Source organism: Vanacampus margaritifer, chromosome 1 (genome assembly GCF_051991255.1).
Source record: "Vanacampus margaritifer isolate UIUO_Vmar chromosome 1, RoL_Vmar_1.0, whole genome shotgun sequence".
Classification (NCBI taxonomy): domain Eukaryota; kingdom Metazoa; phylum Chordata; class Actinopteri; order Syngnathiformes; family Syngnathidae; genus Vanacampus; species Vanacampus margaritifer.
Window position 1 is genome coordinate 22093399 of NC_135432.1, and position 26885 is coordinate 22120283.

Consider the following 26885-nt stretch of genomic DNA (forward strand, 5'->3'; position numbering starts at 1 on the left):
ATATGGAAAAAATATTCTATTGACTGCTAACGCTGATGCATCGACGGCCATTTTAACTTGACAGTACAGTAAGATGATGAAATGCAGGAGTAAGTATGTAATAATAACAACTCTGCTCAACAACAGGATGCACAAAATAAAAGGTTGCAAGTGTGTTTAATTATAAACACTGATGAACAGCAACAAAAAACTTTTTTTGCTCATGTGAATTCTCACATGGGACAAAGCTTGATGCTGTCAGAGGTGGAGCTGAACTGTCCAAGCGCAAAGTCCAAACCCACCCCGACTCCACACCCCACCCCGAAGACAGCATAGAGGGGCTGGGTAAAGTTTGCCCGGAATGTGTGAAGGTGTGTCATGCTCTCGGCCACGCTATAGAACGCCAGCGTTCCCGTGGACAAATCCACGAAGATGCCCATACGTGGGGAGTAGGTGACCGGTATGTCTTTCTTTTCATTGTCGTGCAGCGCTGAGCAGCAAGTGTCGGAGAGCTCCAGCGTCCACGACTGGGCGTTGTAGCCGATTCCCGCCCTGGCATCCGAACCCTTCCTGCTCAGTGATCCGTACGCTACGCCCATGGAGGAGCCTCGGCCTCGCCAATCCACCTCCCAATAGGAACGCTGGGAGTAAAGCGGGGTCCCGCACATCACCTGAGTCCAGCCGTCGAAACGTTGGGGGGTGTCCGGGTAGGGCACCATTTCTCCTTGCAGGGTTGCTTTGGTGTTGCCCTCGGAGAGCACCAGGCGACGATGGGCACTGCTTGGATCGAGGGTGAAGTTTACAGAATCTATAAAAGAGAGAGAAAATAATCAAAAGCAATCATTCACTTTCATTTGCTGGTTGTTTGTCTGCACAGTCCATTATGCGCTTATTAACCATCCATCCATCCTTTTTTTTTTTTTGTCTTAACCTGTCATGTTAGACTGCTTGGTAATGCAGAATATGGAGATTTGTCTTGCAGACTTTTTAAAAGAGTTTTTCAAGATAACATTCATAAATATTCTTCAAAAAAGAGACTTCAAGCTGTTTATTGCAAATCTCAGTGGAAGATTACAAACTAAATATAAAACAAAGATAATTACACATTGTGTCTTTAGTTAAAACAACGACATAGACTCTACTAGCTTAATGCTAACATACAATGGCAAACACCATAGGCACACGTTCTAACAATTAACATCTACAGTATGTGACAATGTTACCATTTAAGCCAGAGATATCTGAACACAATTGGTGCAGAAAAGCGAGCCAAATAATGTAACATTACCCACAAGCATGTGTTCTTTATCATCTGCGAAGAGCTTTTAATATTGCTGGCGTACTGAGAAGCCAAGAGAGGAGCTGAGTTTTCAGTACAGTACTGTATATCCATCTGTCTGTCTTATACTGCCCCCTGGTGGCTAAGCCACACACCCAGAATGTGCAGCATAATGTGCATTGAAGAAGAAAATGTGACAAAACTTTTTTTTAAAACTGTTATATTAAACAGTGTGCTATACGCAAACATAAAATCTAATTTTAGAACTTCTTCACCATGGCCAAAGTTGGTTCAAAAATTATTTTCTGTGACCTAAATTCAAAGAACGATAATACATTTACATGATTTAGGGTGTTTTTTCAAATATACCCAAGTTGTCACTACATCACCAGGTACAAATGAGACTTACATTGCAGGAACTCCTCTCTTGCCCTTGGTTCTGCAGCTTGGATGCTGTTGAGGTTGATTTCTCTCACTAATGGCAGAAAAATGTGAGAGGTAAGCAAAAAAAAAAAAAAGCCTAGCTCTGGGTGGGTGACCACAACCTAGCAGTCCTAGCTAAACAGATTTTAGGATTTACTGATACAATTGTGAACTTTTAAGTGAAATACATAGCTAAGTTTGGTCTTGACTAGTTAGCATAGCAGCTAACAACTAAGCATGTACTCTTGAATGAATATTTTAACATTACCATTTAGCACTGAATTGAATTGCAACACAGTTACTGGAATTTGAGTAAAACAAAAATATTTTAGTATTCAAATATAGGTTACTCTTCTGTATTTAAATGTTAAATTATTTATTTAGCAATATATATATTTTTTAATATATGTTTTTCTGGTGCCAGGGCTGGGCCAAACAGCAAAAATACATCAGACAAACATAATAGGCCTATCTTCTAAAAAAAAAAAAAGTACAATTGGTTAAGATGTATTTAACCATAAATATGAGTAAAATATATGAATTTTATATATGTAATAATTTCATGATGATATTCCTGTGTCATTTCACTCACATGCAGGGAACGCAGGAGTGTGATTATTGGCAGTGGGGGTGGGGGTGTCCAAGAACAGAGCGGGGTTAACTGTAACGACAAAACAGGATTTAGAGGCGTCCCGTTGAAGTGATGAAAGTGGATTTTGGTAAGCTACTGTATCTTAACCTGCCACTGATGTTTCAGACACAGTAGGCAGCCCCCCTGTTAAACAGGAGCGCAACATGTATGATTATAATGCGACAATGGTTGCATCAGCAAGCGTGAAAGAAGTCGTGTGAGCTCACGTGCCTGCAAATGGTGTAGTAGCCACAGGTGTGTTGCCACGACGGGACCGGAAAATGCTGCTGATCGATGGCATGCGACTAAAAGCTGATCAAATGAGATGGGAAAATGCAAAGTCAGTAACTGCAAAAATATACTTTTTCTCATAAATATTGATTAAGGGTTAATCGCCAAATTATTGCTGTCAGACAGGCTATTACTGTTTGGAAAATATGTATTTTATAATTTGATAGAGATGATATGTCACGTGCCAAAATTGAGCTAAAACATACAGTACTATGTGCAATATAAATTTAAAAAAAAAACAGTATGTAAGGTTTATGGCATCATCATAATACAGCAAAAAGGATTGTTGTACCTCCAGTGGATGCAGGAGCAAGAGTCTGGGTAGGTTTCGGGCTCACTGGAGTGAGACCGGGGGTAGCTGGGACGCCCTGACTCTGACTGGACCTGCTCCACAGAGATGGGGATTCTCTCCGGCTTGGAGTCGGGCTGGGGGTCGGGCTCGGTCTTGGGCTGAGTCTGAGGTTGCTCTCCCGTGCTGTTAGCAATGGTAAGCAACAAAGTAATTAGAACAACCATTTGTTTTTCCAGGTACCTTAATTTGCAACCTGAAAACATGGCCCTCGCACCCTCGTCTGATTTTGTTGAAATACTGTACTAGCCCTGGAGTTGTCTAAAATGACTGCGTCAAACCAAAACAGCAAACTTCCTGTTCAATTTCAAGCATTGGTCTTTGAGACACTTTTTTTTTTACATGTCCTGGACCCCTGGTAGCCCCCCATTCTTTTCAATGGGGGATTTCGACCCCTGGTCGCCCGCCATTCATTTCAATGGGGGATTTCGACCCCTGGTAGCCCGCCATTCATTTCAATGGGGGATTTCGACCCCAGGTCGCCCGCCATTCATTCCTATGGGGGAATTTCGACCCCTGGGTCATCACTGACATGTCCACCAAAAATCATGTTGATCAGTAAAATGGGTGTCGGTGGTCTTTTTTTATTTTATTATTATTATTCAAACGTTACAGGAAGCACTACTATGTTTGGAAGTTGTGTTTGGGCCCCCTAAAATTTTCTACCTGAGCCTTCAGTAGGTTCCTGAATTACTTAAATTGCCACTTAATACCACCACTATCATGTTGTACAGCAGTCTAGAATCACTCAATTAATCTAATGACATGAGCAAAGCATAAACATTGGAATAAAATAGATCAGACTTACCAGCGATACTGATTCTTAAATGTTTCGCGGATTAATTTTCAGTGGTTCACGGACAGGTAGGAAAAAAATATAGGGGGTCCTTGCATTAGGCTGATACTGGCATACAACTCACATCTCATTTAATTGCTCTATATTCAGTTTTTCCACTATATTTACTGTAATTGTGCCTTAACAACTGTCTTAGTGTGTTTGTTTAAAATATGATAAACATATTTTCAATTTTATAGCAATGCAAATTATTTTGATTCTTGGGCAATGGCATCAACCAGTAGTGATTCTGAAGGCTCTGGGCCGATTAGATTGACATAGCAACACAGGCTGATATTTGATTGGACAAAAAAAAAAAGAAGTTAAGATCAACACACACGATACAAATGAAGACAGTCGGCTGTTAGGAGTAAAATATGACAATTTTGAAACCTACTTGACTCTCTTTCATCCCGCCGCCGTCTATCCCACAGCCTGGGTGACCTCTGAGCGACCTCTGGAACAGGAAGGAGGCATGCATCCATCACAGGGTGCTGACAGCAACATGTTTGCATTGACGTTTTCAAATCAACAATGCTCACCTTCTGACGTGTCTCTGCTCCTCACATCTTGACCTCTAAAGCCTGCAATGAAGATTGTTTCACATTTGAACTCTATGAAGCTACACAAACGGTTCATTTGGTGAATGTCATTACCCAGCCCTCGTCTGTCAGCACTTCGTGAATTAACTGAGATGCTTGGTGTTGAGCCTGTGGAGTCATTCAGTATTATTAAGCAAATTTTGATGATGATCTTTAAACATGGACATAAATAGATGAGAAGCATACCTGCTGAACGGTTGTTCGAGTTGCGTGACCCCAGACCAGAAAATACTGGAGATGGAAAAAGTTGATTTTGTTCATTGTAAGTAAGGTTGTTGTTGTTGTTGTTTTAACATGAAGAACAAAACTCACATTTTAAGAGGCCACTTCTCTGATTACGATTAGCTGCATAAACAAAAAATACAATAAACAATTAGTTCTCTCACCACTGTAATTGCTGTATATGTATTTTCAATTTTAAAGATTATATCTTACCAGCACCGAGTGTGAATAACGTTGTCTCATTTACTGTAAATATGGAAGACAAACATGGTGAAAAATCTGCGCTTCCTCTCACATTCCAAAAACATGAATAAAAAAATAAAATAGATGAACGTCAATAAGATGAATAACTAAGATATCAACATCTATTTCCATTTAAATAAATAATTAATATTTTATACAATCTGAAATAATTCCATACATCCATTTCTCTTTCTCTATTTATCATGCTATATAAGTACAATTAATTATTCATGTTTGACATGTTTTTCAACCTTTTTTGGTGATCTTGCCCAACTCCAGGTTGCACAAGTTTTCCACTTGCTCCCTTAAGTCTAGGATGGCATCTCGCACAGGTTCAAAGGAAGCGTCATGGTTGACCTGCACAGCCGGAAGGTCCCCAGACTCAAGTGGACTGCACATAGTGTCATACACCTGAAAGGATTTGTGTGTTTCCTAATCAAATTGCTTTTCCAAACCAGAGGACATCACCTTGGACCTACAGTAAGTACGTCTCAAACCTGCAGGTAGTAGATGTGGTCCTGGCATTGAGCCAAGTCCTTCATCTGAGTCTCCCTCCTCTTTAGCTCCCTTATCTCTGCCTCCAGACTATCAGTCACCTCCTGGGCCTGCTCCATCTTCTCCCGGCCGACCTCATCCAGCAAATCCTCTAACAGTTCCTGGAGTTTCTCCACCGAGCGCTGGAGTTCCAACAACACCTTCTCAGAGTCGCTGTGAACGCGGTCTGCAGAGCGCTGTATGTGTAAGCATGAGTTGGTCTTAGTACAAACATTGCTGGACGGGGGTGTCAGTGGCGTCGTCATGTTGGGGACAACTAAAGGGTCCAGGCTAGTGGTTCTCAAACTTTTACATCAAGTACCAAAAAAAAAAAAAAAACTCAAGTTTTTAAATGTATTAAATGCAGTAATCCCCCTTCATCATGGGGGTTGCATTCCAGGCGTTTACCCTTACATTTATGGCACTTATTTTGTAAAGGTCTTTAAATACACTTTAACACAATACAAACAATTCTAAAAACATACAATATATTGAGACACAGCAAGAGCAATAGAAAATATTGTACAGTGGAACGGTGCACCGATCCCTGTGTGTTTACAAAAACATTTTTTTCCCCCAAAGTGAGAAGCAAAACACTAACTACATCGATAGTCGTGGCCAAACTAAAATGTACATCATAAAATGAACCTACAGCTCTTACTTACTGTAGGCATAAAGCGCAGGATGGACAAGGATTGAGAAATTCAATAGTCTCTTTCTAAACTCTTCAGCAATAGTGAGGCAGGGTTTGAAATACTTCCTGTTTTCACTTTTTTTCTTTTAAAATTTACATAGTGAAGTTATTAACGAAAATTAATGAAATAACAAACTAAAATTTAAAAAAAACATTTTTGTTAATGAAGAAAAAAAATGAAAATGCTTTTTAAAAATCAAAAACTAACTGAAACTACATTTTAAGTTTACAAAACTATTATACAACGAAAATGTCCTTTGTTATTGTCTTTTGTATTTCATTTGATAAATGAGCCTTTGGGGTCGATTTTAAATGTCATTTTAAGTGTATTAATTTTGATTATTAACCGGCATAAGGACATTTTGAAAGTGTGTCGCACAGAAGTGACAATATCAAGCAGTAGCCAATAGAAAAGCACCTTCAGAAAATGTCGCTCCTAGTAGTAGTAGTAGCAAGTTATGCGTGTTTAACTTTTGGCTCCAATAGCTCGCCTCGCCTGATTTTTCATTTAACTCAGCCTAAACGCAATGCTAGGTAAGAAGTGCATTACTTCTTTTCATTTTACCATGGTGTTTATTAAATCTTGCTCACAAGTACTACACATTAAAACAATAATAACAATAATAATATTAAAACTAACTAAAACTAAGCATCTTTGAAATAACTAAAACTAGTCAAAATTAACAGAGCTGCCCTGAAAAGTAATTAAAACTAAACAAATAATAATGGGGGGAAAAAAACTCAAAACAAAATAAAAACTAGAATGAAAACAGTTTTATCAGTTAAACACAGTACCGCCATCTAGTGGCTAAAAGTGTAGTTGCATCCAAAATAAATAACAAAATTCAGTTATAACTGGACCCCAAAAAATCTGCTTAATAGCGGAAACATGAACAAGCAATAGAGGGGGATTTCCAGATCCTACCTTCATGCCGTCCATCATTTTCTTCATGTCCTTCAGCTCCTGCTGTCTATCTTTGATCTTCTTCTGAGTTTCGGCCTGTAAGTCGGAAAGCCCCTTCTACAGTCGAGAATAGGATAACCAATGACATCAGTCACACGCCACAAGAAAACACCAGAAGAGGAGTGTGATAAATAAACAGGAATGTCGTTAGGAATGTATTCAACCAGGCTGCTTGGCAAGACAGGCCGAGGGTCTGGGAGCTGTAACTTGGGGATCAGCAGGCGAATTGGAAAGTATTACATTGTGTGATTTGAAAAAATTCTTACAAATGGTATGGCAGTAAAAAATATATACTGGCCAATTAAAAGCACTGATATGTCTGTGATGTCATCAAACAAATCTGACTTCTCTCTATGTACAAAAGCACATTATTACAGGAACAAATTCCTGTTTTTTGCCTAGAACAAAAGGAGCATTTTTTAGAGGTGTTTTTTCCACAATAAAAGCTGTAATAATGTAAAGTTGTATTTTTGAAATTCTCTTGTTATTGTCTTTTCTTTTTAAAATGACATTTAAGGGTGGTGATGTTTAATTGGCATTTTTTTCCCGTCCCTGTCAAGGCTCCCTGGATGCAAACATTTTAACATCTGCTGTCCTAATTCTCCTTAAAGAAACATTTATACTTGAGGAATGTCCTTTACATTTTTAATGATTCAGCCTCACCTCTTTGTCCGTGCGTTCAGCCTTCGTGGACACGCTCTCGTGACCTTTGTGCATGTTGCTCGTGCACAGCCAACAGATAAAAACCTTACACTGGCGACAGAAGAACTCCTTCAGGTACTTGTGCTGGGTGCAGATCTTCTCAGCCAAGTTGCCTGTTGGCGGGATCAGCTCATGCTCTCTCAGGGCCTTGGTGGTCTGGTGAGGCTTCAGGTGGCTCTCGCAGTACGAACTCATGCACACCAAGCAGGTCTTGACCGCAGCCTTCTGCTCTGTTTTGCACAGGTCACAATGCACAGCCGAAGAGGGTAGATCATCTTGGGATTTTAATGCCCTTCGTATGCTTTTCGAGACCTCGGATTTTGGGATTCCTCTGCGGAGCTGCTCCACAGCGTCAGCCAGCATGGTGTTTCTGGAAAGCGAGGGCCGAGGGCAGAAAGTCTGCCGGCACTGGGGGCAGCTGTAGATACCCTTGGAATCATCCTTGCTCCAATAGTCCTTAATACAGGCCATGCAGTAGCTGTGCCCGCAGGGGATGGTGACCGGATCATTGGGGAGATCCAGACACACGGGGCAGTTAAACTGCTCCTCTGTCCACAGTTTATTGCTCATGGTCCAACAAGGAAACAGAAAGGCGAAAGACGTTGAGCTGGTAGACACAATGAGTGAAATCAGGGGTTGCTTGGAGTCACAGGAGGAAATATCAAGTCAGTTTTGAGAGGCTAGAGCAGGGAGTGGCCTGAGCCGCCAGGCAGGTTGAGCGGGTACAAATGGGTGTCGGTGGAACAACTACTACATAAAGGAAGAAGGGAATCCTTTTATTGTGTTAGTGACCCAGCGGGATATTTATAGTGTACTATTATATAGCATCTATATTTACTACTGAGATTGAATAGTTAAATCATGAAACCTTCTTGGAAATCAACTTTGAGCCTGAATATCATTGAAATGTGAATTTCAGGTTGAAATCCCTGTAAAGTGATTTCAGAGATTTGTTTCTAAAGACATTATACGTGTTTGAAAAAAGTAATTGCTATAAAAAAAATAAAAAATAAATAAATAAATAGTAATTGCTTAAAACGTGAAAAAAAACCTTAGAAGTATATGTAGTTCTGAATTGTGGAGTTTAAATGTTAAAGTAGCTGACCTTGAAGGGCCCGGGCCCGGGCACCGCGTTGGTGGCTCCTGTCTTAGAGCATCCAAAGAGGTAGCGACATCTCTGCTTACAACATTATCATACAATGAATGAATGGATTTGTTAATGGCAGGTTGAGCGTTGCGAAGTGCAGAGTAAAAAGGTTTAAAGGAGGAGCATCTATTTTTCTAGGTGAAAATACTGGTATTTGATTGACAGTTGAGCAGGGCGTGGTTTCAGCTCATTCGGAGGTCAACAACATGACTGCAACTTAGGTTGCACACATGATTAGAGTTCATCAGTGACATAAAAACTTAGCAACACTCAAAATGCGTTGCAAGTAAATGAATTGTGCCCAAATAAGTGGTATATGAACAACTTTAACCATTATTATTATTATTATTATTATTATTATATCAAACGTGCAGCCCACAGTAATTTTGTCCATGACGCGTTTTTCCCGCCCGCTATATTAAACATTTCTATAAACATGAACGCATGAACATGGCAACAATATAAAAAGAAAAAAGAATATGAAAATAAACAAAAACTGGGGATTCTCGCACATCACGTCGGCCATGACGCGTTTGCCAAGACGAGCAAAGCAGGAAGTACTCAGGGGTGAGTCCTCTTGCGCTTCACGGGTAGCTTATCTCTGGTGCAACCGTCTTGAGTTCGCCACGTTTTTTTACTGCCCGTTTTTATTGCTCGAACGAATGTCACAGAACGCCGCGAGACGTCCTATGGTTGGGGTGGGTGTACTGGTCACAGACGCGGCTCATTCAGGCTGTGTTCTCCTCGGGAAAAGGAAAAGTGTTAACGGAAATGGAAAGTACCAACTTCCCGGCGGCCACCTGGAGTTTGGGTACGTAATAGGTAGTACTAAGAAGTGGAGCACATCGTTAATGGAATTTAAAGAAATTCAGACGAAAGCAAAATAAAGAATCATAACTAGTGATGGGACGATGATACCTCAAGGAGTGTATTGACACATTACACAAACTGTATTGACACTGTATTGGTCACTCAATAGTGACCTCTGTTGTAGATCTAAAATCATTGCAGATAAACAAAATGAAAATAAGATGGTAAAACGTGCATGCTGTAAACCTTAATATTAGCTTATGAATTTATATTTATAAAATAAATTTAATACATTTTATTTATTCACTTGCTAGTCTTTTACGTAAAATATGATCTCATCTTTGTATAATTTCAGTTGGTCCATTTGCTTGCTGAGTTGTTTATTAGATGCTCATATGAGTTGGCTTGTAAAATATAGCAAATTTGTATGTAATAAAATAATATTAATATAATGAATAAAATAAAATAAAAAATAAAAGTTAAAATGTTTAACTTCTGTATGGGATTTTGTTAAAAGTTTTAAACCATATGTAATAACACACTAAAAATAGATTCTGTCATACATTTTTATTGAGAAACAAAAGTTTTTGAAATGTGATTGCTCCAAGGCGATGTCTCCTCTTGGACACCAGTTCCCCTGCCTTAGAGAACACTCGTTCACAGGGAACAGAGCAAGCTGGCGTGCATAAATATTTAAGTGCCAGTTGATAAAGGTGTGGATACTTTCTCTGATCAAAATGATTCCAGACTTGTGAAAATTTTCTAGAACGATCCATGAGTGGAAGCAAACAAAAATCCAACAGGCACAGGTACAGGTAAATTTACAGCAACAGCAAACAGTCTAATCTCCATCCAACAAACACGCAACATGTTGATACAGTTTGTCTACCTATAAATACAATTTGGCGCGGCACATCCAAACGACACGCGTCCTGTTTCAGTCACGTGATTTTTTTATTAAAGCGATACACGCGCCGATACGGGGTTTCACACTTGCGCACGCAGCACAGTGCTGGCGCGCCAGTGTTGTTCGTCCCATCACTAATCATAACTGCCTTTCGCAGGTCCCATGAAACTTGTTGCCAGGCAGAATTCGTAAGCAAAGCTTAAATGGGACTACACATGATAATACTGTAGTGCCACTATTCAAAACAAAATGCCCTTTTCATTCAAAATAACAGCACACATACGAGCGAAAATAAAATGCCATTAACATTTTTGACAAAGCTTAAAGGATAACTCAACACCAAATCAACTTTTTCTGATAAACTGATGTCTTCAAATGCCGTCTACATGTCCTTGTTTAAAGCTTGAATTTGGGGCAAAAACCGTGTTCGGCGCCATCTTTAGGCAACACATTGTGATAAACTGAATTTGGCTGTTTGTCCTCTCATTACACGAGACAATACATACTACATCACTTGTTCCGCATGACGAAGTCGCTCCCCCCTCCCACCGGCTCATTCTCGTACACGCCTCCTTAAACGTCTTCTTAGCGAGTTGCTGTTGTCAATCACAGCCAGACCACACCCAACTCTCTCCCCATTTGCAACCCAACGGTCCTCCAGGCAACACCCCCTTTGAGCGCCAATTTCAAATCTTAGTGAGGGGTGGAGCAAGATTCTGGCTTTCTGTTGAGTTATCCTTTAATTTACAGATATACTGATTACAGGGAAAATTCATGCATATCTTTTAGTCGGTTCTTCGCTTTTCACTGCCGGAGAGCACGGATGATGGAAGCTGTGTTCTTTTATGTACAGGGAGACATGGGAGGAGTGTGCTCAAAGGGAGGTGTTAGAGGAAGCTGGCCTGCATTTGGTGAACATCCGCTTTGCCTCCGTGGTGAACTCCATCAGACTGGAGGAGCAATATCACTATGTTGACATCATTATGCAAGGAGAAGTGGACAAGGAGCGATCCATAGAGCCCCAGAACTTGGAACCTGAGAAAAATGAAGGTGTGTATTGGAATATTTAGCACTGACAGCCTCACAAGTTGGTCCTCCATTTTGCTGCGAGTACGAGATTGATAATTGTGATTCACTCGAGGGGGTTCGTCACATTATCAATCTGGTACTTCACTAGGCAGAACCGTTCGGGAAGGGCGGGGCTTGCTGTACAATTCTTCGAGCTGACTGGACGATGCTGCATCTTTGCACATTTTGTTTTGACCAATCAAGGCAACGGATGAAAATCTTGTCTTCCGTCTCGTCTTTGGGGGTGAGGGGTGGAGCACGAACATCTTTACAAGATAAAAATGCACGAAACTCTTCTCGCTGTTCAAATTCATCAAGGAAACGGTGAGTAAATCTGCAAGAACATAATTAATTGCAGCATCCATTCGTCCATCGGCGCTTATTGGTTTCGTCCTGCCTAAACAACGCCTGATTCGTCCAATTGAGAAAAGATCGACTGTAAACGTATCAGCAGGAGCGGTACAAGATGTATTCTCCGGAGTTTGTGACCTCACAAATACTGTGAGAATTCATCTTGCTGGCAAGGTTAATAGCCATTATGGTACAGAAGAGTCTTTCCCAAATTCCCACAAAGTTGAAACTAGAAAATCAGTGGTATCAGTATGTGCCATATGTACGGCCGCACAGGACGGCATTCCTGGAGGAGCGGTAACACCTCCTAAAAATATTTTGCTATAATACTGTATGTGAAATGGTTTTCTAATGGCATCATAAAACGTAAATGAATGGCGTTTGTATGGGGAATTTGCATACTTTTCTGTCGATCTTATGGTCTTGAAGGTTAACTCAACACTAAATCAACTTTTTTTGCTGATAAACTGTAAAAACTGGTGTCTACATGTCCTGGTCATTATTTGGACATTTTATGCATATTTGAAAGCTTGAGTTTGGGGGGGGAAATGTGTGTTTGGTGCCATCTTAAGGTTAAACACTGAGATAAACACAATTTAGCTGTTTGTTCTCTTACTCCATGTTACAAACTACGTCACTTGTAGCGCATGACGTAATCGCCCCCTCCACCCACCGGCACATTCTCGTACATGCCTCCTTAACTCATTCACTACCAGCCATTTTCACTGAAGCAAACTACTTCGCTCCCGGCTGTTTTACGGGATTTTGACTGATTTTGCAAGGCCCACAGAATATTGTGTTCTATTGGTATAAAAACATGGAGAATTTAGCTAAGATTCATTATTATTCACCAATCTGTTTAAAACACTGTTTAAATATTTTTGCAACATGGTCCTGGTTGACCTCTTATGCTCTTCTGCCACCCGCTGACCCTTTTTTTGTAATAACTACAATTGCTTTTAGTGACCTCTTCAGGTCAGTGGCTGCATCAAAGTCTTCTGTATGCTCTAGCATTAAAAAAACATTTAAAAAAAACGTATAAATAAGTTTTTGGGACCATGGCAAATTTTAAATAGAACGTTTTTATACGTTTTTGGGAGCAAATGAGTTAAACATCTTCTTAGTGAGTTGCTGTTGTCAATCACAGCCAGACCACGAACGGTTCTCCAGGCAACACAACAACAGGAGTAGAGCAATATTCTGACATCCTGTTGAGTTACTCTTTAAGACTTTTTCTAATAAATATTGAAGTTAAAAAAAGTATGATTATTCTTTTCTATGTATTTGTTAGTTCATTCTTGGTAGAAAGAGAGTGGAATTATCTATAATGTCTTACAATGTAAAAATGAAGATTAAAGATTTAATGTCAACTGAAGAATTTAGTCCAACTTGAGTTTAATCAAATTGTCTCAATACTGGTGACCACATAGTCTGTGTGTGTCCATGTCCCATGGCAGTGGTTAACTGGAATTACTTTCTATTCCATCTTAACCCAGGATGGACATGGACACAGTGGGACAAGTTTCCTCCTGAAGACCAGCTTTTTTTGCCACTGGCTCATCTGAGAGAACAAGGATACCAGCCCTTCACCAGTACAAAAGCAGAAACTTTGAAGTAACTGTTAATTTTTTCCCCTTGAGTCAAACAATCCCCGTGCTTTGCAGCGCAGGTTTGCGTTTTACTCAGTTGTAGCCAAGTGTACAAGGGTGCATAACAATTTAGACATGAGATCTTTATTTTCATTCACACGGTTGCATACATTTTCCCATGTGACATGATACTCTCACAACGAGCATGAAAGACATTTCTTTTGTAATAGCTAATAGTCAGGCATTCACATGAACACTATGTACCACCAATTTTTTCCCCCTTTTGTGTCAAAACATACAAACGGTGGCCTGCATCAAAACCTGGGTTTTATGACTCTGACATGAATGCTACTGTGAGCCACTGGCGCTTGTTTTTTCCTCCCAACACAGTTCACTTTCATGTTCTGGTTGTAATGGTATGACAGCATATAAGGGGCACATAGACAGGAAGGGGGGGGGGGAGACAAGATTTAAAGTCATCATGAAGAGATTTAAAGTCATCATGACGACAGATGACGAGAGAATCCTGAAGTAGGACGTCACTGGCAGCATTTAAGTCAACCGGTCACGTTGAGCTCGACCACGTCTTTGTCACAACCAACTTCAAATCTCGTCATGACAACTTTGAATCTCCTCTTGTCTTTTTTTTTTTCTCGCTAGGTGACCCTAATATGCCATCGTATAGTTACTGTTGTGGTGCAATGAAATTAAATCTAAACATCAGCAACGTCACTTTTCAAGTTTTTCCCGTAACAATGACATAAGTCATTTACTACTGTCTCTCTTCGGCTAGTAGTCATGTTGGATTTTTACTCTGTATCCGCCCCCCAAAAAATAAAAATAACTTCAGCGAGTCGCTTTTCTGACGTCACGTCCGCTCTTCGTCTGGATTTCCAGGCTAAAACTTTTCTACTCATCTTTTAATTACTCAACCAAAGAATGTATTGTTTGACTCTTGAGGCAATGCAATAAAATGGGTGCAAGAAGCCTACTAAGTGTGCAATTAGATTCCCCTAATGTTATCCTTTTACTATGTTTATTAGGGGCATATTTTCATGCTAATGCTATGCTATGCTACTTACCAATGTTCTGGTCGTCAATTTATTTTACTGTTATTTAGGGATAAGAGGTTGACTTTTATTTTTTACAAGAGGTTGGTTGATTTGTACTTCATTCACTGGCTAGGCACAAGTTTTCTGAGCCATTGGCCAAAACCCTGGAAAGGCAAGAGGGAAATGTCCCAAGACGTTCACTAACCGTCCATGTTGAGCACTGGGTGACCTAAAAGTTCCTTATCATCCTCTCCTATTTTAGGGTCTGTCTTGTACGTCGGCAAGATATGATATGTGTGTGTGTGTGGGGGGGATAATCATAGTCTGAGTCTTTGCTTATTGAATGTTTCTGTTCATAGTTTTCAATTTAACATAAAAAATGTGCTGTTATTGCCCAGTTAATTTGTAATCTGATTAGGAGGTTACTTGATAGTGAAGTGAATTTCTTTGACGTGTAATCATACTGACCATTTTGGAAGTGGTCAGGATTAAGATGGAGAATAATGAAGAAACTTCATTCACTTTGTAGTAACATAAAGCAACGTAGTGCGGTGTCAAATTTATATAGATTGTCATACACCAAAATAATCTTTCAGAATAAATAATTATTAATAGGTTTGCAATATAAAGTAATAATAGCAACAAATTCATGTTGCCATTCATTTTCTACAGTATAGTGTTGTTAGCTAGGGGCTATTCCTGCTGATCTTGGGCAAGAAGCACCCTGGACTGCTAGTCGTTAGCCAATCAACAGGATCATATTGATAAACAACCACGCACTGCCATTCACATCTATGGACAAATTACAGTCTTTTTTTTTTTGGAGAGACAATTTACAGTCTTTTTTTTTTTTTTGGAGAGACAATTTACAGTCTTTTTTTTTTTTTTTTTTTGGAGGGACAATTTACAGTCTTGAGTCTTTGTTGAAGCATGTATTTATTTTGTTGATTATGATAATGTATTTGTTCATTTGAACAACAACGGTGCTTAAAGAAATACACTTATGAAAAACCAACCAGCTATTTTGTGAAATGGTTAATTTAAATGTGTTATTCAGACCGTTATGTACAACATTTTTCAACATCACATGATAGTTGTGACTCCTACTGTGGCACCTACTACCACCAACACAGTCCAAAGCGTTGGGGGAGTAGATGGCACGGCACCACTAAAGACCTTGTTGTGGGCATAGGTGATTATGTGTAGGGTTCCGCTGTAAGCCTCTTCACAGGTGGGCTGGATTTGATCCTCAGGGAGCAGGAAGCCGTGATCACCCTTATCTCTGAGCTCAAAGGTGTAGGACAAGGGGATTTCTTGGATCCGAGCCCAATCTCTGGAGGAACCGGAGTTGGGATCTATTGAAAATTGAACACATTAACAAACATCAATAGGAGACTTACCATCTCTCAGTTTATCACTTCATACCTACAGGCATCTACTATAAGTCTTCACTTAACACAGAGACCTAGATGCCGATCCCTACCAGAAACTTCTTTCATTGAGGCAGCAGTGCTGATGATGTATGAGAATAATCCAATGGTGATCTGTCATATGTTCACTTACATAATATATCCGGTGAGGTTCCTACTTTGTAATCCATCCCGTGGACCCTCTTAATGGCTTCAGCCGCACCCATGCCAACTTCCATCTAAAGAACCAGACAGCACACTCTTTTATTCAATTGGACCTGATATTTTATCATCCAAAGATGTCAGTAGATGCACATTTACATACTAGTTCCTTGTAGTTGTCGGCGGTGAAATTAGGGTGTCCATAGGGAACCAGAATCAACTGGCTATAGGAGTGCATGGTGAGGAAACACAGGAAGTCCTCCTTCCTGCTTCCCAAAAAGTAGGTAACAGCCTGTGTCTCAGGCTCAGACACTGGATCGCTGCCACAGAAAATCTCTGAGCAGCAGTCAAATGACACCCCAATAGCTATGAAGAGAATTTGAACCATATAAATACAGCATCTTCTACTTTACATTCAAAAACTTGTACAAATAGTTTGTGACATTGCCACTCATATTGTTATGAAGAGAAACACTCACTGCCCCAGTTGGCATCGTAGTTGCGGTTAAGATCAGTCCCTGTGCAGTTGCAGCCTGCAGGTCCTGGTGATCGGTTCTTCCTCCAGAGACGGGTCTAAATGGGTCAGAGTAGGCAGATGTACCGTTAAGCTTTTGCTCCATGTTTCACGGTTATGTTGACATACAAGAGTTCATGATGGTTGGCAGGCTGGAGCCCGTCCCAACACACTTTGGGTGTCAATCGTCCATGAACCAAATGTAACACTACAACGTTATGGAAAGGGTATATATAGGAAGTGATTGACCAATCAAAAGTGCCTAGCACAACGGGGAATGAAAACACTTTTTACATAGTCACAGTGTAAGCACTTCTGTGTTAAACCACACCACCCTTAATTGTGGCAACACAGCATACGGAAGAGGAAATACCATTGGGCCATTGATGTCAACAATCTTATAAATCCAATGTTTTGAGCAAATGAGAGAAAACTGAGCTATTGTTTCATTGAACCATGTCTGATTGGTGTGTTGATAAAAACTGGATGGCAATTTATAATTTATACATATCTTCAATTTTGTTGCCCTACAAGATAATGTAAGTAAATGTAACTGACTTCAATCATATGACTGTTTACAAAAACTGGTTTAAGAGTAGTAAGCAGTCAGTAAAAAAAAAAAACACACAAAAAAATCTTCATAGAAATAATATGCATTTCAACAGGTTCAAGAGTCATCTATAATCTGTAATCTCATTTTATAGTATAGACCTTTGGATCGTAATCAAATTGAATCATGCTGTGGTCCCTGGTGAGAGATTCTCACTTCTTTATCCTCTTTCTCTGCAAAGTCGTTTGAAAAGTCCAAACTGACAAATCTGTTCCACATAAGACTTAGTATTAAAAGTCATCGACCAAAGGGCTCATACAAACTCTTCCTTTGAATTCAACGTGCCGTATCGTTGGCCAAAACCCTGGAAAGGCAATGGGGAAATGTCCCAAGACGTCATGTAACACTGACCGAGTTGTCCTTCCACGAATAGATGTAACCGTCCATGTTGAGCACCGGGGTGACGTAAAAGTCCATGTTCCTCATCATCTCTCCTATTTTAGGCTCTGTCTTGTACGTCTGCAAGATCTTGGGGGGAAAAAAAATCATGTTCAGAGTCATTGCCTATCCATGCATCATCACTGTGGAACATGTTTACATAGGACATAATTACCTGTTTGACAAAGTACTGACAGAAGGCCGGAGAAATCCACTCCCTGGCATGAATGCCACAGTCCATCCAGATAGCTTTCTTCTTTGCTCCAGTATCCATGCCAATCTGCAACGCAAACAGGACTATTCATATTTGGGCCCTGCTACTAGTTTGCAATTTAACATTAAGAGTGTGGTTACCTTGAGCAAGCTAATTGTTCTCCGCTCATAGGTCTTTCCATAATCCACTATGGTCACAATATCAGGGTATTGCTTTGAAATATCAACCATCCATTCAGAGATCTGTTGGATTAAAATTGGTTAGGCCTTTTTCAGACTGCAGGCAAACATTATTATTATTATTTTTTAAATCAAATTGGATCTTGACGGTCTACTGTCCGCACTTTCATTGGCAAGTGACCAGATCGGAACCACCTCCCGCTGAGGTTGGGGATCCGCGGTTAAATTAGATTTCACGTGATTTTTGCTGTTCAGATTTCATCAAATCAGGACAGATGCAAGCTGGACATGACACAAATCAGATTTGCTTAAGAGTTTTGTCAGCGTGTGTGTGTGTGTGTGTGTGTGTGTGTGTGTGTGTGTCCTTACCTCTGACATGGGATGGTATTTGTAGTAGTTATACTCAGGTCTGTTATACACACCAAATAGGATTTATAATATTTCATTATTAGCTCCACTCTAAGGAAACATACTAAAATATACTTATTTAAAGCCAGACATTTATACCACCAACAGCTGTATTTTGTATAGAATTTTATTCTCTATCACAACAGCAAATGTATTTTAAAAATGCAAGTTCAGATGATACTTTTAGCCCTGCACCTTAATTCATTCAGAGTTGATAAAGTAAGAGTAAAATGATATCATAAGCTCAAAAATGTTCAAAAACAGCATGCAGTTATGAAAAAAAACAAGTGACTCACTTTTGTAGCATCGCAGCTCCTGCCACTGAAAGCACAGCCACAAGAGCGATTCCCACATCACTGATTGCTGTCATTTCAAGAAGAGTTTGTGGTTGTAAACCTTACTGCAGTTCCTTTTATAGTGTAAAATCAGATAAAGATGCACCTTTGCCCGAGTTGCCGATGCGTTATAAATATCATGCTTTTATTGACTTGAATGCCCAGTTAATTTTTTATTTGATTCGAAGGTTACTTGATAATCTTTCAGATAAGTAATTATTACACTGCCATCCATGTTAGAAAATTTAAAACTGTTCAATACCCACACAATATTATGTTCAATCATTCATTAGATATAAACCAAATCTATCAAATGACAGAATAAAACTCTCCTTTCTGCCTTGTCTTGTTCTTTTATAATCGCAATTATGTCATCCACTGGTGGTTGTGCATCACTACATTGTTTCCATGTTTTGACACTTACAGTGCATAATCAGATTCTCCCTTATCTAGCCCCGTTGAAAAAAATTTAATCGACAAGTATACTTGTCAATGGCAGTGAATTTATTAATACAGTTTCAATTAAAAAGAAAAGAAGTCATCTTTAAATAAAAAAGAAGCAAATCCATTTAGCCATTCATATTCCGTAGCATTTGACCTCATCCCACTCACTTCTATTGGCAGTTTAGAGTCCTTATTCATACATGTTTTTAGAAAGCTGCAGCACCCTGTAAACTTTTTGGGGCGCACATTTATTTTTGTAGGCGTACATGCTCGCGTTCCTTTCTGCTCCGATAAGTAAAATCAAGCTGGTACCAGTGATACTGACTTGATACTGATCATTTGTGCAAATGCACCGGAATCTAAAGTCTGGTAAATCTAAAACAAATTACAAGACAGAGTGATTTTTAAAATTGTTATTTTAAACTTGGAAGTATGTTGAAGTAGCAGTCAGACTCTTGCTCGTTTGTAATATTTAACGACTCAAATTGAAACCGTGTCATTTAATTAAATGTCAATACTATTGCAAAGGTTGCCAATCCCTACATTTAAAAATATTTATTTGGCAATGAAGGCCATTTATTTCTAGATAAAACTACATCCTAGACCTTTGTCTATATAATCCAATTTAAATGATCAATTCTTTAGGAAACCTTGCATGAATAAATCTGTGCTGTTTATGTGAGATGATATCGATGCCTTCTTAAAATAATCACCTAAGTCATCTTTTCAAATTTTTCAGGAAACACAGAAAATTGAACCATTTGCATCATCATGATTTAGGCAAAAGAATAATTTTTGCAAAAAAATGACTTGGCTATTATTTTAAGAGGATGACGATATGTGAGATGAGCTTTCTCTCAGTTGAAGCATGTATTTGTACTGCACCGATGAAACAACACTGTGATCAACGACTGCTCTTCATCATAAATTGCATTCATTTTAGGTTGTAGTTTAATCTTTCTGTTTTTCCACAATCATCACAAACTACGCCGTGGCAAAAAAAACAAAACAATTTCCACATAAGACTTCTTGCACTTTGTAAAGTCATTCTCAGTGACTGAGAAGTATATCTTGCTGCTGTGTTTATGCATTAAGCTCTTTTCACACTGCACTTAGAACGACATGCTGTTGGGCATGTGGTAGGGGGCAGGCACCACAGAAAGGAGCGTTCAGGTAACGACGTGAAGACAATGGAGGATGCCTTAATAAAGACATTGTCTTAATGTCTCGAGCTTTGGGAAACACTTTAGGTGACAAACAATGACAAATATGTTTAAGAAGACACAGCTTGAACTATACCTTAAAGTGTTCTTGGTGGAACTGGAGTTCATGAACGGCATTAAACTCGCCAAGTTCCTACCAAGCAATTAGTAAAGATGACACTCAAGTTGGCGCCACCGTCACATTTCCATCAATTCACCTTTGCGTTCCACCTTCTTGTTGCTCTTAGCAAATATTTCTTCAGGTCGGCAGGCGAAACTGAATATATATTGACAAATCATTGAAAAAAACAACTAGAGTACTCGTCAAAAAACTTTTTACCTTCCTTGTTTTCTACATATTTGAGAGACTTAACGTAGCAATCAATATAACCGTTTGGCTTTGTGAATATGAAATTTCCCAAACAGAATTAAAAGAATAACATTGCACAATTCTGTTTCTCTGCATACAAAACAAGTGATATTTTTACCTTCAAATTTTTTTACTATAATAACCAGCCTTTAGAAAAATGTCTTTCTCTACTTCTTCCCAGAATCTGACGCTAAAAGGAGCAATCACAGAAAAGAAGAGTTACACTTTCCTGATCAATCTTACAAAATGTACACCCATCATCTAATTCAACAACAAATCTTGAGACATAGAAATTAGTTAAATTATGCAATATCTTCAGATGTATTTCTTCTTTAGGTTGTAAATTCTTTTAAAAGGAACAAACCACGTTTTATCCCAATATTCTTTGTGAATTGAGAGTTCCAGAAGAATATCCCACGCAAAATTATTTTCCTATGAACTTTCTAATTTGACTTGTTATTGTTTCTTCATTAAGACCCATATCACTTATATTTAGTTCTTCACCTAGCTTTTCATCAGTTCCTTTCTCAACACAATGCTGTAAACATAAAAGACGTGTTCCTTCTAACAATATACAAGTTGCTCCATAATACATCTGTGAGAAGAGAAGTTATGTGAATAACATAATTTCTAAGCTAACAATGTTTGATGAAGAAAATTGGAAATCTTTGTAAATTTCTAGTCACATTTTAATGGAAAATCAAGCTCACCGACCTTGCTAAAAATATGCAGAATACCATAGTGATGACGGCGCTTTTCAGCGAACCCCCCACCCCCACCACACATACACACACACACATTTCATTTAAAAAGTACAATTCATGAGAAAAAATTGTTTAAATCCACCTTCAGCTGTAGATCCAGAAAGGAGTCTCTTTTTTTTCTTCACGTGATGAACAAACATTCCATTAACTCATTCACTGCCATTGACGGCTATAGACGTCAAAAATTCCTTTTAACTATTTCTATTAGTTTAACTTTTTTTCCCCCCACTCTTGTTAACAAGAGTGTGAAAACCTAGATTTTTTTAATGTACATTTAGAACAGATATAAAATGTGTGATTAATCGTGAGTTAACTAGTGAAGTCATGCGATTAATTACAATTTTAAAAAATTTAATCGCCTGATGCCCCTAATTTTTAATAATCTTTTCTTTTTTTTCTTTAAATCGCGTCAGGCAATTTTTAATTGTAATTAATCACATGACTTCAATAGTTAAATCACGAATAATCTCAAATTTTATATCTGTTCTAAATGTACAATTAAAAAAACAACATTTTTTTAGGTTTTCATACTCTTATTAACAAAAGTGGAAAAAGTTAATAGAAATTTATAGAAAATTAATAGAAATAGTTAAAATGAATTTTTGACGTCTATAGCCGTCAATGACAGTGAATGAGTTAATATCTTTAGTCTTGTACATCAAGGGATGGAGCAGGATAAACAAAGTGTGACACGCCTTCAGCTTTGATTAAAAACCGTCGATACAGCATCAAAAGATCCCTGCCACAAATCCAAATGTTTTTTTCTCTCCCCCCCCCCCCCCTTTTTTCAGTCTTGTAGACAGTAGCAACAGTCTCCGTGTTGACCTCCTAGCAGGTTACTACGTCAGTACTTCTAAATATGGGCACACTGAGCGAGTCCAGTGTGAAAAAGGGCTTTACGTAATAATCAAGCAGAAGAAAAAGTAGTTTCCTTCTACCATGTATTGCATTTTTCGAATGACTATCAAAAGTATCAGAAAATCCAATTTTGAGCATGAAGGTCTTATACCGGAGGTGTCATAATTTCAGAATCTTTACGCATATCATGCAATTTTGAATCACCATGATCAATTGATGAATGAAATAAAATTTGAGACATTGAAAACGTAAATAACATTATTAACGTCTGAAATATTACGACTATACCCCAGTTCTGTGGTTTGAATTTATGTGGAGCGTGGATCCTGTTTCATGTTTTTTCATAGGTCAGGCATGAATCGAAACGAGTGACTCGGTCTGTGTCGCCTTTTAAAGACCTTGTCGTGGGCGTACGTAATGATGTGCAGGGCTCCACTGTAGGCCTCCTCACAAGTGGGCTGGATCTGATCCTCAGGGAGTTCAAAGCAATGATGTCCTTTATCTCGCAGCTCAAAGGTATAGCAGAAGGGAATTCCTTGTAGCCAAGCCCATTCTTCAGACGAACCCGAGTACAGGTCTGTTGAATACAGGATTTCAAGATACAGCTTTTAGTTGCAATCTGGCAGTTTTTTTTTGTTGAATTCTTACAACACACTCGATCTTATTCTGTGTGTAAGTAGGAGAGGAGTGCACAGATGGAACATGAGCCATATGACTTACATGTTATATCTGGTGAAGTTCCTACATTGTAGAGCTTTCCGTGCACCTTCCCGATAGCCTTAGTGGCACCCAAGCCCACTTTCATCTGAAGAACCAGACAACTCACAGTGACTGAAATAAATCTACATTCGTGTCCAGAGGTTGAGCGATGCACCATACGAAGACTCACTGTGGCCTATTATGATACCTTTAGGCTACTGCGGAGGGTGCCGAGATGGTACAGTGCAAGTCAGTTACTTGTCAATGCTCATATTCCTACCTGTGAGGCATTGCAAAGACATTTGGTGTTCAAATTTATGCAGCGGCTAGATGAGTCGGATAACTCAATTTTACGGACGTTGACAAATCCTCAATTGTGCAATTGTAGATACACAGCATAGGTTGGAAATACTTTAAACTCAATCATTTGATTGTTTTAAATTTCTTGTCCCTTTTTCTTTCATGTTTATGGACCCTATTCTGTGTCTGCAGTAAAGAGTTGATTGATATCATTATTATTATTATTATTAGGATTATTATTATTATTAAATTCTCTGACATTTTTTGCAATTTTATAGACATTTTATGGTAATTTTCTGCTTTCTTCTTCCTTTTTGGTCATTTTATAGTCGCTTTTTGGGTCATTTTAAAAACTTTTTTATCTACCTTTTGTCTCTCTTTCTGACTACTTAAAAATTTGGACGCTGACATTTTTGGGGAATATTTAACTATTCATATTTTAAAATCTAAATTATCAATTCATTTAAGGAATATTTCATCTAAAAAAAACACATAAATAAGTAATAATAATAATTATAATAATATTTTGTTTTTGCTTTCTTTATTATTATTAAATTTTCTAACATTTTTTGCAATTTTATAGACATTTTATGGTAATTTTCTGCTTTCTTCTTCCTTTTTGGTCATTTTATAGTCATTTTTTGGTCATTTTAAAAACTTTTTTATCTACCTTTTGTCTCTCTCTTTCTGACAACTTAAAAATTTGGACGCTGACATTTTTTGGGAATATTTAACTATTCATATTTTAAAATCTAAATTATTAATTCATTTAAGGAATATTTCATCTAAAAAAACACAAATAAGTAATAATAATAATAATATTTTGTTTTTGCTTTCTTTATTATTATTATTATTATTATTAGATTCTCTGACATTTTTTTGCAATTTTATGGACATTTTATGGTAATTTTCTGCTTTCCTCTTCCTTTTTGGTCATTTTATAGTCGCTTTTTTGGTCATTTTAAAAACTTTTTTATCTACCTTTTGTCTCTCTTTCTGACAACTTAAAAATTTGGACGCTGACATTTTTTGGGGAATATTTAACTATTCATATTTTAAAATCTAAATTATTAATTCATTTAAGGAATATTTCATCTAAAAAAATAAACATAAATATATAAGAATAATAATTTGTTTTTGCTTTCTTTATTATTGTTATTATTAAATTCTCTGACATTTTGGGCAATTTCATGGACATTTTATGGTAATTTTCTGCTTTCCTCTTCCTTTTTGGTCATTTTATAGTCGCTTTTTTGGTCATTTAAAAAAAAAAATTATCTACCGTTTGTCTCTCTTTCTGACAACTTAAAAATTTGGACGCTGACATTTTTGGGGAATAGTTAATTATTCATATTTTAAAATCTAAATTATTAATTAATTTAAGGAATATTTCAGCTATTTTTTTTACATAAATATGTAATAATAATAATAATATTTTGTTTTTGCTTTCTTTATTATTATTAAATTCTCTGACATTTTTGGCAATTTCATGGACATTTCATGGTAATTTTCTGCTTTCCTCTTCCTTTTTGGTCATTTTTTAGTCGCTTTTTTGGTCATTTTAAACCTACCTTTCGTCTCTCTCTTTCTTACAACTTAAAAAATTGTACTCTGACATTTTTGGGGAATATTTTATTATATATATTTTTTTAAATCTAAATTATTAATTCATTTAAGAAATATTTCATCTAAAAAAAACATAAAATAAATATGTAATAATAATAATAATAACAGTAATATTTTTGGGGGGGAGATCCACAATAAGCCACATGTGGCTCAGGGCAGCAGGTTGCATACCCCTGGTCTAATCATTTTTGATTTTGACAAGACTTACTCTTTTTCTTTTTGTCTAAATGAATTATTTCCTTATGTTGGCCGCCTCTGTTAAACTCTCAGTTGAACAGATTGAAATTATTAAATATCATTTATTCATTATTTGGTTCAGTTTGTTGTATTTTCTTTAAAAAAAATTTTTTTTAAAAAAGGCTCACGCCATTACTTTAGGAAGGTGACAAATAACGGCAATATTTATCCTTGCCATAAACATCTTTACCATTTCTTGGTAGTCTGTGGTGACGGCAGTCTGGTAATTGGGAAAGTGGAGCAGCTGGCCGTAGGAGTGGATGGTGAAGAAACACAGGAAGTCCTCCTTCCTGCTACCTACAAAGGAGGTGATGGCTTGGACTTCAGGCTCAGACTCAGGAGCTCTGCCGTGGAAGGTCGACTCACAGCAGTCAGATGATGATCCAAACTCTATGAAGGCGTATGGTAAATTATTCCTACTCCTTTTCAGACCGGTAGTGCATGGTGTTTCAATGTGGGATATCAAAAGTGTAGATTTTTTTTCTACTTAATGAATCAAATATTTGTGGATGCAGCCGTTTTCCCCACAGTACGCAGGACTAAAGTTTTAAGAACTCCAGCACTCACTGCCCCAGTTGGCGTCAAAGTTGCGGTTGAGGTCAGTGCCGGAGCAGTTGCAGCCTGCAGGTCCTGGTGATCTGTTCTTCCTCCAGAGTCGCGTCTAAATGGGTCAGAGTAACCAAATCCTATTTAGTCCGTTATTTATGCCTTATTTTGACAAAAGATGTGCTTTTTTTCTTGAGTCAGAAATGCTTAAATCGTGTTAATTCATAGGCTAACAACCTAGAAAGGTAATCAGGAAAATTTTGGGAAATGGAACACTGACTGAGTTGTCCTTCCACGAATAGACGTAACCGTCCATGTTGAGCACCGGGGTGATGTAGAAGTCCATATTCCGAATCATCTCTCCCATTTTCTGGTCTGTCTTGTATGTCAGAAGGATCTGAAATGAAAAGATGGTGAGGCTTTGTTCATCGAAAGTTGTCAATGTGAAACACTTTCACGTGGGCATTGTTTTGATTACCTGTTGGACAAAGTACTGACAGAAGGCCGGAGCAATCCATTCTCTAGCGTGTGTCCCACAGTCCACCCAGATAGCTTTCTTCTTCTTCCCAGTATCCACACCAATCTGCAAGTAAAACAGCATACCTTTTTTCTCTATCCTGTTTAGAGTTTGCAGCTTAACATCTATCCTTTTTTTTTATAGCGATTATCCTCATAAAGGTCACAGATGTGTTGGAGTCTATCCAATGTCATAAAGATTTAGCTTCCTGTTTTACTTTAGTTTTATGGCATGTGTGCACACTTACACGCAGCCCCCACCCAAAAGAAAATTGCTTTGTTTAATGGTTTGCTTTTGAAAACGGATGACCCGTGTGATCATTGGCGTTAGTATGGGGAATTTGCGCCCTCTTGTGGGGCTGGCATTACTTCTACTACTACTACTACTACAACTACGACAAAGAAGCAACAAACGAATAATATGTTAACAACAAACACACAC

The 26885-nt window shown here is 38.2% G+C and overlaps 4 protein-coding genes across 6 annotated transcripts in view; 2 read left to right on the forward strand and 2 right to left on the reverse strand.

The window, feature by feature from the left end:
- Nucleotides 1-139: 139 nt before the first annotated feature.
- trim25l (tripartite motif containing 25, like) lies at nt 140-8991 on the reverse strand. Of its 2 annotated transcripts, XM_077583525.1 has the most exons (17): nt 8854-8991; nt 7710-8355; nt 7008-7103; nt 5352-5585; nt 5106-5265; nt 4825-4857; nt 4702-4734; nt 4576-4620; nt 4444-4497; nt 4330-4371; nt 4185-4244; nt 2896-3078; nt 2544-2624; nt 2421-2456; nt 2274-2342; nt 1668-1733; nt 140-787 (listed from the first exon to the last, which is right to left on the reverse strand). In XM_077583525.1, exons 2-17 carry the CDS (start codon nt 8316-8318, stop codon nt 213-215), a joined length of 2376 nt encoding a protein of 791 aa, XP_077439651.1. In that variant the 5' UTR covers nt 8319-8355; nt 8854-8991; the 3' UTR covers nt 140-212. The 2 variants fall into 2 exon arrangements, with proteins under 2 accessions (XP_077439651.1, XP_077439662.1); XM_077583536.1 differs by lacking the exon at nt 2421-2456.
- A 488-nt stretch (nt 8992-9479) lies between these two features.
- Nucleotides 9480-14611, forward strand: nudt15 (nudix (nucleoside diphosphate linked moiety X)-type motif 15). The gene is made up of 3 exons (XM_077583623.1): nt 9480-9706; nt 11466-11662; nt 13528-14611. Exons 1-3 carry the CDS (start codon nt 9558-9560, stop codon nt 13647-13649), a joined length of 468 nt encoding a protein of 155 aa, XP_077439749.1. The 5' UTR covers nt 9480-9557; the 3' UTR covers nt 13650-14611.
- Nucleotides 11534-26885, forward strand: part of LOC144062304 (cholecystokinin receptor-like) — a 50341-nt gene continuing 34989 nt past the window's right edge. Inside the window, exons 1-2 of one of the 2 annotated variants that reach the window (XM_077583564.1) lie at nt 11534-11662; nt 11885-12004. In XM_077583564.1, coding sequence (XP_077439690.1) covers nt 11962-12004 — 43 coding nt within the window. In that variant the 5' untranslated portion in view covers nt 11534-11662; nt 11885-11961. Of the gene's footprint in view, nt 11663-11884; nt 12005-25584; nt 25787-26885 lie in introns of both variants that reach the window. The other variant, XM_077583549.1, reaches the window with a different exon arrangement.
- cpo (carboxypeptidase O) lies at nt 15730-18916 on the reverse strand. The gene is made up of 9 exons (XM_077584235.1): nt 18843-18916; nt 18508-18547; nt 18100-18201; nt 17921-18025; nt 17719-17835; nt 16723-16816; nt 16407-16609; nt 16236-16320; nt 15730-16027 (listed from the first exon to the last, which is right to left on the reverse strand). Exons 1-9 carry the CDS (start codon nt 18914-18916, stop codon nt 15756-15758), a joined length of 1092 nt encoding a protein of 363 aa, XP_077440361.1. The 3' UTR covers nt 15730-15755.

Excerpts from the sequence above, each read along its gene's own strand:
- nudt15 (XM_077583623.1), top strand. The coding sequence starts at position 9,558 with ATGTCACAGAACGCCGCGAGACGTCCTATGGTTGGGGTGGGTGTACTG. Across the intron at positions 9,707-11,465 it reads GGCGGCCACCTGGAGTTTGG|GGAGACATGGGAGGAGTGTG; the intron begins GTACGTAATAGG and ends TTTTATGTACAG. Across the intron at positions 11,663-13,527 it reads GGAACCTGAGAAAAATGAAG|GATGGACATGGACACAGTGG; the intron begins GTGTGTATTGGA and ends ATCTTAACCCAG.
- trim25l (XM_077583525.1), bottom strand. The coding sequence starts at position 8,318 with ATGAGCAATAAACTGTGGACAGAGGAGCAGTTTAACTGCCCCGTGTGT. Across the intron at positions 4,245-4,329 it reads GAGCAGAGACACGTCAGAAG|AGGTCGCTCAGAGGTCACCC; the intron begins GTGAGCATTGTT and ends TTCCTGTTCCAG. Across the intron at positions 2,457-2,543 it reads GGCTACTACACCATTTGCAG|GGGGGCTGCCTACTGTGTCT; the intron begins GCACGTGAGCTC and ends CCTGTTTAACAG.
- cpo (XM_077584235.1), bottom strand. The coding sequence starts at position 18,916 with ATGACAGCAATCAGTGATGTGGGAATCGCTCTTGTGGCTGTGCTTTCA. Across the intron at positions 17,836-17,920 it reads GTCAGTACTTTGTCAAACAG|ATCTTGCAGACGTACAAGAC; the intron begins GTAATTATGTCC and ends TTTCCCCCCAAG. Across the intron at positions 16,028-16,235 it reads AACCTCACCGGATATATTAT|ATCCCAACTCCGGTTCCTCC; the intron begins GTAAGTGAACAT and ends AATTTTCAATAG.